Below are 13,751 nucleotides of genomic sequence, written 5' to 3'. Positions count from 1 at the left end.
TGTCAAAATGACGTAGACAGGTTGGTGGAATAGGCAGAAAAATGGCAGACGGAAGTTAATGCAGAGAAATGTGAAGTGATTCATTTTGGTAGGAAGAACTTGGAGAGACAATATCGAATAAAGGATCCAATTCTAAAAGGGGTGCAGGAGCAGAGGGACCGGGGTGTATATGTGCATAAATCATTGAAAGTGGCAGGACAGATTGAGAGAGCAGTTAATAAAGCATACAGCATCCTGGGCTTTATTAATAGGGGCATAGAGTACAAGAGCAAGGAAGTTATGTTGAACTTGTATAAGACACTAGTTCAGCCTCAGCTGGTGTATTGCGTCCAGTCTGGGCACCGCACTTTAGGAAAGACGTGAGGGCATTGAGAAAAATACAAAGAAGATTCACGAATGGTTCCAGGGATGAAGAATTTCAGTTGTGAAGATAGATTGGAGAAGTTAGGACTGTTTTCCTTGGAGAAGAGAAGACTGAGAGGTGATTTGATAGAGGTATTCAAAATCAGGAGGGGTCTGGACAGAGTAAATAGAGAGAAACTGTTTCCACTCATGAAAGGATCGAGAACAAGAGGGCATAGATTTAAAGTATTAGGTAAGAGAAGCAAAAGTGACAGGAAAATCTTTTTCACGCACGAGTGGTTAAGATCTGGATGCACTGCCTGAGAGTGGTGGAGGCAGCTTCAATTTGAAGCATTCAAAAGGGAATTGGACTGTTATGAAAAGGAAGAATGTGCAGGGTTACGAGTAGAAGGCGGGAATGGAACTGAGGGAATTGCTCTTTTGGAGAGCCGGTGCGGACGTGATGGGCCGAATAGCATCCTTCTGCACTGTAACAACCTACAAGACACGAGTCAGAAGTAAATATTCGGAGTTTTAAGCAAGTAGCTCGCCACCACCTACTCGAGGGTAATTAGGGATGGGCAATAAATGTTAGCCTTGCCAGCAATGCCCACAGTCAGTGAATGAATAAAGGCTATTCTTATATAGTTACTTAGTGTGGCAGCATAAATAGCAGATGAATACTGCTTCAAAGTAAAATGTGAGAGTAGGACATGGGGACACAATTGCATTAATAAAAAGAAAGTTTAGGCCTGATACCAGATATTTCTTTATACAATGAGCAATGAGTACCTGAGTGTACCTCTCGGAAAAGATGCTGTGGAGAAAAGCTCAAGAATCATTTAAGCAGCAGTTGCATACCATGTTGGGGAGCGATGGTGTCTTTCTGGTTGGATGATCTAAGATTGGTTAAATTACCTTTTTCATGTATTATAACAGCAAGTTTCATAGCTCATTTTATTGGCATTGCTGTCACGGACTTGTATCTTTTTTTCTCCTTGGATTAAAACTGTGCATGCCTTTAAGACTGTGTTAAAAACAATGCACCTTTAGGGGAGAGAAAGTTCTGGAATTTCTGAGGCATAGTGTGCTAGCTGCATTTTTGCTACCGAGGCAACAGCAGGAGAGAGAGGTCATGTGGTATAATGTTTACAATTACCTCTGTAGAACTGGCAAAAACTAGTCTGAATGAGTTAGTTTTTTTGAGAGACTTTCCAGCGAGGCATGCTACTGAAGAGAGAGGAGAGCTGTCTAATTTCTCTCAGCAAAAACTCAACGGGGAAATATGAACTGAGTTAATTGCCTAAAGAAGAAAAGCCTTTTTTCAAGAGACTGTTTGTGTTGCTGAAGGAACTGTTGATGCCTACTGCAGCCGATGAGTTGAATGCCTATTAAGAATCGACTACTGCATCAAATTCACGTGAAGACTTCAAGTGGCCTTTGGCTATTTCCACATTAGAATACCTCATCCTTCAGAAACGTAACCCAAAAAGACGTACTTGTTTACTCTTAAGCAGCTAATATTTAAAATCACCACTTTTAAAACCGGTTATTTTTGAGTGTACATGTGTGAATGGGGTTAGATTAAAATAAGTTATAAGGTCTTTAGACATAAGTTTATCTTAATAGTGTTTAAGGTTTAGTTTGTTAATAATGTTAATTTGTTGTCTAAAGATACCTGGCTTGGCCTGTTTTATTCTGGGGGTTACTAGAGTGTTTAATTTGTTTAGTTTAGTTTAGAGATACAGCACTGAAACAGGCCCTTCGGCCCACCGAGTCTGTGCCGACCATCAACCACCCATTTATACTAATCTACACTAATCCCATATTCCTACCACATCCCCACCTGTCCCTATATATTTCCCTATCACCTACCTATACTAGGGGCAATTTATAATGGCCAATTAACCTATCAACCTGCAAGTCTTTGGCATGTGGGAGGAAACCGGAGCACCCGGAGGAAACCCACGCAGACACAGGGAGAACTTGCAAACTTCACACAGGCTGTTTTCCAGTTGGGTGGAAAGCTTTAAATAATATGCTGCGACCTGTGGAGTGACGGGACTGAATTGACAGTGCGTTGCTCCCGCCGCAGTCGTAACACTACCAGTTAATATATTTTTTGAGATTGAATTGGAATCTAAAGGCTCAAAATCAACATATTGGACTGAATCATAGGCTACTCTTCACAATTACAAGAACAAAGAACTTGCATTTATGTGGCACTTTTTATGGTCTTAGCACATCCCAAAGTGCTTCAAAGCCAATAAAGTATTTTTCAAGTGTATATGCTGTGTAATGTAGGAAAATGTGGCAGCCAATTTGTGCACAGCTAGCTCCCACAAACAGCAATGAAGTTAGTCACTGGAAAATCTGCTTTAGAGATGTTGGTTGAGGGAGAAACAATGACCAGTATACTGGGGGAAAACTCCTGTACTCTTTGGGGCATTTTCAGTTCCCAACTGAGAGGGCAGACAGGGCCTCAATTTAATGTCTCACCAAAAAAGTACAATGCAGCACTTGCCCAATACTGCACAGAAGCGCCAGTCTAGTTTATATTCTTAAATCTCTGGAGTGGGTCTTGCCCAAGTTAGAAGGTTGTGGGTTCAAGAGTGCTCTCACTGAGGTAGGGCTCACAGCACATCTGTGTAGCACGTGGACATAAGAAAAGTCAGTATTAAGGAGACTCATTGAAATTGGATTTCAGACTCACTAATCATTAATTTCCTGTTTTCATTTCCAAATCTCTGCAGTATTACGGTACTGGATTTCCCATACTGTGTTATACATGAACTCCCTGAATTGACGGCAGAGAGCTTGGTAAGTACGCAAACACAAAGTCTGAAGTGGTTTTATTTTCAAAGGGAGATTGCAGGGATTATGATTTTTGCAGAATAAGCAATGTTTCATGAGATACAAATTCCTTAATTTATATTTGCAAGACTTTTTTTGAAAGAAGTAAAAGGTATATAAATAGCATTGGGTCTGGATTAGCATACACATAGTCTTATTCTTTAAGGTTGAGCATAATACTAAATGTGGAAATAGAACATCATTTGAGTACAAAGATTTCTTTATATTTTTTAAAACAACCAATGTGTCTGCCATATCTAATTGCTACATTTATATAACTCATGAGAAATATACACAATGAAGTTTTGCTACAAATGTTGTGAGAAAATTTTAGGAACTCTGAACAGTAAAATAACTTTTGAGCAAATTTGGAATAGAGGGCAGAACAAGACTAAAATCACAACTAATTTTGGAAGGAAGAACCAGGAGACACAATATAAATAAATGGTACAGTTTCTAAAGGGTCTACTTACGCAAATCTGTGACGGTGGTCAGACAAAGCTGTTATTAAAAAAAAAAATACATAATCGTTGGCTTTATACAAAGAGGCATGGAGTACAAAAGCGAGGAAGTTATGCACCGGTAGGCGGTGGCGCAGTGGTATTATCACTGGGCTAGTAACCCAGAGACCCAGGGTATTCCTCTGGGGACAAGGGTTTGAATCCCATCACAGCAGAAGGTAGAATTTGAATTTAATTAATAAATCTGGAATTAAAACTAGTTTTTTGATGGCCACGAAACCATTGTCGATTGTTGTAAAAACCCATCTGGTTCACTAATATCCTTCAGGGAAGGAAATCTGCTGTCCTTACCTGGTCTGGCCTACTTGTGACTCCAGACCCACAGCAATGTGGTTAACTCTTACATGCCCTCTGAAATGGCCTAGCAAGCCACTCAGTTGTACCTAACCGCTACAAAGTCTATAAACAGGAATGAAACCGGACGGACCACCTGGCATCGACCTAGACACCGGAAACGACAACGGCAAACCCAGCCCTGCAAAGTCCTCCTTACTAACGTCAGGGGGCTTGTGCCAAAGTTGGGAGAGCTGTCCCACAGACTAGTCAAGCAACAGCCTGACATAGTCATTCTCACGGAATCATACCTGACAGACAATGTCCCAGACACTGCCATCACCATCCCCGGGTATGTCCTGTCCCGCCGGCAGGACAGACCCAGCAGAGGTGGTGGCACAGTGGTATACAGGAGGGAGGGAGTTGCCCTGGGAGTCCTCAACATCGACTCCGGACTCCATGAAGTCTCATGGCATCAGGTTAAACATGGGCAAGGTAACCTCCTACTGATAACCACCTACTGCCCTCCCTCAGCTGATGACTCAGTACTCCTCCATGTTGAACACCACTTGGAGGAAGCTCTGAGGGTGGCAAGAGCACAAAATGTACTCTGGGTGGGGGACTTCAATGTCCATCACCAAGAGTGGCTCGGTAGCACCACTACTGACCGAGCTGGCCGAGTCCTGAAGGACATGGCTGCTAGACTGGGTCTGCGGCAGGTGGTGGGGGAACCAACACGAGGGAACAACATACTCGACCTCGTCCTCACCAATCTGCCTGCCGCAGATGCATCTGTCCAAGACAGTATTGGTAGGAGTGACCACCACACAGTCCTTGTGGAGACGAAGTCCCGCCTTCACATTGAGGATACCGTCCATCGTGTTGTGTGGCACTATCACCGTGCTGAATGGGATAGATTTCAAACAGATCCAGCAATGCAAAACTGGGCATCCATGAGGTGCTGTGGGCCATCAGCAGCAGCAGGATTGTACTCAACCACAATCTGTAACCTCATGGCCCGGCATATTCCCCACTCTACCATTACCATCAAGCCAGGAGACCAACCCTGATTCAATGAAGAGTGCAGGAGGGCATGCCAGGAGCAGCACCAGACATACCTCAAAATGAGATGCCAACCTGGTCAAGCTACAACCCAGGACTACTTGCATGCCAAACTGCGTAAGCAGCATGCGATAGACAGAGCTAAGTGATCACATAACCAACAGATCAGATCTAAGCTCTGCAGTCCTGCCACATCCAGCCGTGAATGGTGGTGGACAATTAAACAACTAACTGGACGAGGTGGCTCCACAAATATCCCCATCCTCAATGATGGGGGAGCCCAGCACATCAATGCGAAAGATAAGGCTGAAGCATTTGCAACAATCTTCAGCCAGAAGTGCCGAGTTGATGATCCATCTTGGCCTCCTCCTGAAGTCCCCAGCATCACAGATGCCAGACTTGAGCCAATTCGATTCACTTCACGTGATATCCAGAAACGACTGAAGGCACTGGATACTGCAAAAGCTACGGGCCCAGACAATATTCCAGCAATAGTACTGAAGACCTGTGCTCCAGAACTTGCCACGTCCCTAGCCAAGCTGTTCCAGTACAGCTACAACACTGGCATCTACCCTGCAATGTGGAAAATTGCCCAGGTATGTCCTGTGCACAAAAAGCAGGACAAATCCAACCTGGCCAACTACCGCCCCATTAGCCTACTCTCAATCATCAGTAAAGTGATGGAAGGTGTCATCAAAAGTGCCATCAAGCGGCACTTGCTTAGCAACAACCTGCTCAGTGACGCTCAGTTTGGGTTCCGCCAGGGCCACTCAGCTCCTGACCTCATTACAGCCTTGGTTCAAACATGGACAAAAGAGCTGAACTCGAGGTGATGTGAGAGTGACTGCCCTTGACATCAAGGCAGCATTTGACCGAGTATGGCATCAAGGAGCCCTCACAAAACTGAGGTCAATGGGAATCAGCGGGAAAACCCTCTGCTGGCTGGAGTCATACCTAGCACAAAGGAAGATGGTTGTGGTTGCTGGAGGTCAATCATCTGAGCTCCAGGACATCACTGCAGGAGTTCCTCAAGGTAGTGTCCTCGGCCCAACCATCTTCAGCTGCTTCATCAATGACCTTCCTTCAATCATAAGGTCAGAAGTGGGGATGTTCGCTGATGATTGCACAATGTTCAGCACCATTCGTGACTCCTCAGATACTGAAGCAGTCCGTGTAGAAATGCAGCATGCCCTGGACAATATCCAGGCTTGGGCTAATAAGTGGCAAGTAACATTCGCGCCACACAAGTGCCAGGCAATGACCATCTCCAACAAGAGAGAATCTAACCATCTCCCCTTGACATTCAACAGCATTACCATCGCTGAATCCCCCACTATCAACATCCTAGGGGCTACCATTGACCAGAAACTGAACTGGAGTAGCCATATAAATGCTGTGGCTAAAAGAGCAGGTCAGAGGCTAGGAATCCTGAGGCGTGTAACTCACCTCCTGACTCCCCAAAGCCTGTCCACCATCTACAAGGCACAAGTCAGGAGTGTGATGGAATACTCTTCACTTGCCTGGATGGGTGCAGCTCCAACAACACTCAAGAAGCTCAACACCATCCAGGACAAAGCAGCCCGCTTGATTGGCACCCCATCCACAAACATTTACTCCCTCCACCACCGACGCACAGTGGCAGCAGTCTGTACCATCTACAAGATGCACTGCAGCACTGCACCAAGGCTCCTCAGACAGCACCTTCCAAACCCATGACCTCTACCAACGAGAAGGAGAAGGGCAGCAAATACATGGGAACACCACACCTGCAAGTTCCCCTCCAAGTCACACACCATCCTGACTTGGAACTATATCGCCGTTCCTTCGCTGTTGCTGGGTCAAAATCCTGCAACTCCCTTCCTAACAGCACTGTGGGTGTACCTACCCGACATGGACTGCAGCGGTTCAAGAAGGCAGCTCACCACCACCTTCTCAAGGGCAATTAGGGATGGGCAATAAATGCTGGCCTGGCCAGCGACGCCCACATCCCATGAATGAATTTTTAAAAAAAATCTTTATAAATCACTAGCTTGAGTATTTTGTCCAACTTTGAACATCTCATTCTAGGAAGGATGTCAAGGCCTTGGAAAGGGTGCAGAGAAATTTTACTGAAATGGTACCAGGGTTGAGGGTCTTCAGTTATTTGGAAATACTGTTAAAAGCTGGGGTTGGTGTCCTTAGGGGGCTGTAAGATTTGATAAGTTAGGTGTGATCTATACCTCCTTCTAAGGTGGGAACAGACTTGGCAGCACAAAGCTTGCTGTGAATCAACTTTATTGACATAAAGGTAAAGACAAGTTTAAGTTTTCAGATAAACCATAGTCTCAAACTCAGACAGTGATTAACAGCCTAACACAGATATTACCTGTATTCGAGACTGGACGACAGAGCGCACGACTCTTTCTCTTGCAGCTTTTGGTCTTCAAGTTTTTGCTCGTTTTCTCTCTTTTCTCTTGTTGTTCCAAGGTTCTCTGCCGTACAGTGTCAAAGACCAGACTTCTTCTATCCTGGCAGCTTTGCAACTCACCATCCCCTCTCTCAAATCAGTGATTAGTCTTGTATTAAAAGATGCCTTTCTTAACCAACCAAGGATCATTTTGTGATGGTTGCTAACCTTTCGAATTTGCACCAGTAGTACCCCTTTGTGTTAACTACTTTATCTCAGTGCTTTAACATTTTGAAGTTCCTTATCACCCTACAAGACAAATCTACACAGAAGCTGTTTTCTCTGTCTGCTTTAAGGGTCTCCCCCTTTTACCGCAAGTAAGCGTTTTAAAACTTGACATCATTTCCCAGAATTCCTCTGCCTTGACATCTTGTCTATCCAGTACCCTATTTCCTAAGTTTTCCCACTTTACTACAAAGAAGGCTTCTAATAAAGCTAAATGTTAGTTTATAATAGCTAGATTTTAACAATTAGTACTCTGGTTAGTAGCTTTTAGTAACCTAATAATCTTACAATTCCCCTGGTTGAGGGGGACATATCCTTATTGACCTCTCAATTATTTTACTATTTTCAAGAAAGGCCGCGAGCTCTCAGCACAAGGCGCCTCAAATAGCGCAGCATGAAGAGTCCTACTACTGATACTATGGCCTGGGTTAATATCATAAACATGGACGGTCTGGAGCCATGGGTGTTGACCTACATTATAGACTCCCATCATTGGTGGTCGTTTAGCCGTTGTATTTCCTGCATTCTGTGGTCATTGTTCTGCATCATTTTTACTAAGTGTTTCTGTGAGGTGGTGGTCCTTTCTCTTCCAGGCTGCAGTGCTGACTGCTGTACCCATACCCAACAATCCAGCAACCCGGGTTCAATTCCTCTTCCTTGATTCTAACATGCCTAATCGTAATGGCAACATCCATGGATCCATGGCCCAATCACACCGGTCACAAAAGTGTCATATTACTTTCATTACAATATTACAATCCTTCCATCATGCATGGACTTAAAAGATTCTCCAGCTCTCTCTTTGTCTGTATCCATCTTGTGGATAGTTCTTAGAACAAAGAAAATTACAGCACAGGAACAGGCCCTTTGCCCTCCAAGCCTGCGCCGATCCAGATCCTCTACCTAAACATGTCGCCTATTTTCTAAGGGTCTGTATCTCTTTGCTTCCTGCCCATTCATGTATCCGTCTCGATACATCTTAAAAGACGCTATCGTGTTCGCATCTACCACCTCCACTGGCAACGCGTTCCAGGCACCCACCACCCTCTGCGTAAAGAACTTTCCACGCATATCACCCCTAAACTTTTCCCCTCTCACTTTGAACTCGTGACCCCTGGTATTTGAATCCCCCACTCTGGGGGAAAAAGCTTCTTGCTATCCACCCTGTCTATACCTCTCATGATTTTGTACACCTCAATCAGGTCCCCCCTCAACCTCCGCCTTTCTAATGAAAATAATCCTAAACTACTCAACCGCTCTTCATAGCTAGCGCCCTCCATACCAGGCAACATCCTGGTGAACCTCCCTCTCCAAAGCATCCACATCCTTTTGGTAATGTGGCGACCAGAACTGCACACAGTATTCCAAATGTGGCCGAACCAAAGTCCTATCCGACTGTAACATGACCTGCCAACTCTTGTACTCAATACCCCGTCCGATGAAGGAAAGCATGCCGTATGCCTTCTTGACCACTCTATTTACCTGCGTTGCCACCTTCAGGGAACAATGGACCTGAACACCCAAATCTCTCCGTACATCAATTTTCCCCAGGACTTTACCATTTACTGTATATTCACTCTTGAATTGGATCTTCCAAAATGCATCACCTCGCATTTACCCTGATTGAACTCCATCTGCCATTTCTCTGCCCAACTCTCCAATCTATCTATATTCTGCTGTATTCTCTGACAGTCCCCTTCACTATCTGCTACTCCACCAATCATGGTGTCGTCTGCAAAGTTGCTAATCAGACCACCTATACTTTCCTCCAAATCATTTATGTAAATCACAAACAACAGTGGTCCCAGGTCTCCATTTTGAGAAACTCCCTTCCACTGCTACTGTCTGTCTCCTGTTGCCCAGCCAGTTCTTTATCTATCCAGCTAGTACACCCTGGACCCCATGTGACTTCACTTTCTCCTTCAACCTACCATGGGGAACCTTATCAAACGCCTTACTGAAGTCCATGTATATGACATCGACAGCCCTTCCCTCATCAATCAACTTTGTCACTTCCTCAAAGAATTCTATTAAGTTGGTAAGACATGACCTTCCCTGCACAAAACCATGTTGCCTATCACTGATAAGCCCATTTTCTTCCAAATGGGAATAGATCCTATCCCTCAGTATCATCTTCAGCAGCTTCCCGACCACTGACGTCAGGCTCACCGGTCTATAATTACCTGGATTTTCCCTGCTTCCCTTCTTAAACAAGGGGACAACATTAGCAATTCTCCAGTCTTCCGGGACTTCACCCATGTTTAAGGATGCTGCAAAGATATCTGTTAAGGCCCCAGCTATTTCCTCTCTCGCTTCCCTCAGTAACCTGGGATAGATCCCATCCGGACCTGGGGACTTGTCCACCTTAATGCCTTTTAGAATACCCAACACTTCCTCCCTCCTTATGCCGACTTGACCTAGAGTAATCAAACATCTGTCCCTAACCTCAACATCCGTCATGTCCCTCTCCTCGGTGAATACTGATGCAAAGTACTCGTTTAGAATCTCACCCATTTTCTCTGATTCCATGCATAGCTTTCCCCCTTTGTCCTTGAGTGGGCCAATCCTTTCTCTAGTTACCCTCTTGCTCCTTATATATGAATAAAAGGCTTTGGGATTTTCCTTAACCCTGTTTGCTAAAGATATTTCATGACCCCTTTTAGCCCTCTTAATTCCTTGTTTCAGATTGGTCCTACATTCCCGATATTCTTCCAAAGCTTCATCTTTCTTCAGCCGCCTAGACCTTATGTATGCTTCCTTTTTCCTCTTAGCTCGTCTCACAATTTCACCTGTCATCCATGGTTCCCTAATCTTGCCATTTCTATCCCTCATTTTCACAGGAACATGTCTCTCCTGCACGCTAATCAACCTCTCTTTAAAAGCCTCCCACATATCAAATGTGGATTTACCTTCAAACAGCTGCTCCCAATCTACATTCCCCAGCTCCTGCCGAATTTTGGTATAGTTGGCCTTCCCCCAATTTAGCACTCTTCCTTTAGGACCACTCTCGTCTTTGTCCATGAGTATTCTAAAACTTTGGGAATTGTGATCACTATTCCCAAAGTAGTCCCCTACTGAAACTTCAACCACCTGGCCGGGCTCATTCCCCCATGAGCGACACAGTGGCGCAGTGGTTAACACCGCAGCCTCACAGCTCCAGCGACCCGGGTTCAGTTCTGGGTACTGTCTGTGTGGAGTTTGCAAGTTCTCCCTGTGTCTGCGTGGGTTTTCTCCGGGTGCTCCGGTTTCCTCCCACAAGCCAAAAGACTTGCAGGTTGGTAGATAAATTGGCCATTATAAATTGCCACTAGTAGAGGTAGGTGGTAGGGAAATATAGGGACAGGTGGGGATGTGGTAGGAATATGGGATTAGTGTAGGATTAGTATAAATGGGTGGTTGATGGTCGGCACAGACCCAGTGGGCCGAAGGGCCTGTTTCAGTGCTGGATCACTAAAACTAAAAACTAAAACTAAACCAGGTCCAGTATGGCCCCTTCCCGAGTTGGACTATTTACATACTGCTCTGGAAACCCTCCTGGATGCTCCTTACAAATTCTGCTCCATCTAGACCTCTAGCACTAAGTGAATCCCAGTCAATGTTGGGAAAATGAAAATCTCCTATCACCACCACCCTGTTGCTCCTACATCTTTCCATAATCTGTTTACACATTTGTACCTCTATCTCACGCTCGCTGTTGGGAGGTCTGTAGTACAGCCCCAACATTGTTACCGCACCCTTCCTATTTCTGAGTTCTGCCCATATTGCCTCACTGCTCGAGTCCTCCATAGTGCCCTCCTTCACAGCTGTGATATCCTCTTTGACCAGTAATGCAACTCCTCCACCTCTTTTACCTCCCTCTCTATCCTGCCTGAAACATCGATATCCTGGGATATTTAGTTGCCCTTCCCTCAACCAAGTCTCAGTAATAGCAATAACATCATACTCCCATGTACTAATCCAAGCCCTAAGTTCATCTGCCTTACCTGCTACACTTCTTGCATTAAAACAAATGCACCTCAGACCACCAGTCCCTTTGCGTTCATGATCTGCTCGCTGCCTGCTCTTTCCCTTAGTCACGCTGACTTCATTATCTGGTTGCTTACAGGCTTTAGTTACTACCTCCTTACTGTCCACTGACCTCATTTGGTTCCCACCCCCCTGCCACATTAGTTTAAACCCTCCCCAACAGAGTTAGCAAAAGCACCCCCAAGGACATTGGTTCCAGTCCGGCCCAGGTGTAGACCATCCAATTTGTAATAGTCCCACCTCCCCCAGAACCGGTCCCAGTGTCCCAAAAATCTGAACCCCTCCCTCCTGCGCCATCTCTCAAGCCACGCATTCATCCTGACTATTCTTTCATTTCTACTCTGACTAGCACGTGGCACTGGTCGCAATCCTGAGATCACTACCTCTGAGGTCCTACTTTTTAACTTGGCTCCTAACTCCCTAAATTCTGCTTGTTGGACCTCATCCCGTTTTTAACCTATATCATTGGTGCCTATGTGCACAATGACAACTGGCTGTTCACCCTCCCCCTTCAGTATTAATGCTTTGTCTTTCAACACACCATTAACATATTGTTTGCCTTTGCTCAACGACCTTCTGGTCAGCTATTCTGTTACCTTGTCCTATCTACACCTTCTCCTTTGTTATCTCTTGCCCCACCCCTGCTTTACTTGCTTATAACCTTTTACATTTCTAATATTTGCCAGTTCTGAAGAAGGGTCACTGATCTGAAATGTTAACTCTGCTTCTCTCTCCACCAATGCTGCCAGACCTGCTGAGTATTTCCAGCATTTCTTGTTTTTATTTCAGATTTCCAGCATCCGCAGTATTTTGCTTTTACTTTCCCATATCTCCTTTATTTATCCTTTCCCTCCCTTAAATTATTCTCCAATTCACAAAATCACAGAATTGTTGGAGTGCAGAAGGAGGCCATTTGGCCCATTGTGTTCACACCGGCTATCTGAAAGAGCAGTTTACTCGGTTCCATTCCCCCACCTTCTCCCCTTAACCCTGCACATTCTTCCTTTTCATAGAACTGTCTAATTCCCTTTTGAATGCTTGATTTGAACCTGCCTCCACTACACTCACAGACAGTGCATTCCAGACCTAAACCACTCTCTGTATGAAAAAGTTTCTCCTCATGTCACTTTTGCTCCTTTTACCAAATACTTTAAATCTATGCCCTCTTGTTCTCTATCCTTTCACGAGTGGAAACTGTTTCTATCTGTCCATACCCCTCATGCTTTTGAATACCTCTATCAAATCACCTCTCACTACACAAGAAATAGGAGCAGAAGTAGACAATAAGGCTGCCTCTTCTCCAAGGAAAATAGCCCTAACTTCTCCAAACTACCTTCATAACTGAAGGTCCTCGTCTCTGGAACCAGGCTCGTGAACCTTTTCTGTACTCTCTCCAATGCCCCCCATTTTTCCAAAAGTGCGGTGCCCAGATCTGGACTCAATTCTCCATCTGATGCCGAGCTAGTGTCTTATACAATTTCAACATAACTTCCTTGCTGTTGTACTCTGTGCACCTATTAATAAAGCCCAGGATACTGTATGCTTTATTAACCGCTCTCTCAACCTGCCCTGCCACCTTCAATAGATCATAAGATCATAAGAACTAGGAGCAGGAGTAGGCCGTTCGGCCCCTCGAGCCTGCTCCGCCATTCAATAAGATCATGGCTGATCTTTTCGTGGACTCAAATCCTCTTACCCGCGCTCCCACCGTATCCCTTAATTCCTTTATTGTTCAAAAAGATATCTACCTTAGCTTTAAAGACGTTTACTGAAGAAGCGTCAACTACTTCACTGGGCAAGGAATTCTGGGTGAAGAAGTTCCTTCTTAATTCAGTCCTAAATCTGCTCCCTCTAATCTTGAGGCTATGCCCTCTTGTCCTAGCTTCACCTGCCAGTGGAAACATCCTCTCTACTTGTATCTTATCTATTCCCTTCATGATTTTATATGTTTCTATAAGATCCCCCCCTCATTCTTCTGAACTCCAATGAATATAATCCCAATC

At 44.8% G+C, this 13,751-nt stretch overlaps 1 protein-coding gene across 2 annotated transcripts in view; it reads left to right on the top strand.

Moving 5' to 3' along the window:
* LOC137384010 (striatin-interacting protein 1 homolog) overlaps nucleotides 1–13,751 on the top strand; it is a 223,875-nt gene that overhangs the window by 192,164 nt on the left and 17,960 nt on the right. For both annotated transcript variants that reach the window (XM_068057577.1, XM_068057576.1), the window contains exon 18: nucleotides 3,096–3,162. In XM_068057577.1, the coding sequence (XP_067913678.1) occupies nucleotides 3,096–3,162 (67 nt within the window). The remainder of the gene's footprint in view (nucleotides 1–3,095; nucleotides 3,163–13,751) is intronic.

Source organism: Heterodontus francisci, chromosome 25 (assembly GCF_036365525.1).
Source record: "Heterodontus francisci isolate sHetFra1 chromosome 25, sHetFra1.hap1, whole genome shotgun sequence".
Classification (NCBI taxonomy): domain Eukaryota; kingdom Metazoa; phylum Chordata; class Chondrichthyes; order Heterodontiformes; family Heterodontidae; genus Heterodontus; species Heterodontus francisci.
The sequence above is the reverse complement of the archived record's forward strand: the minus strand, read 5'-3'. Positions and strand labels throughout refer to the sequence as shown.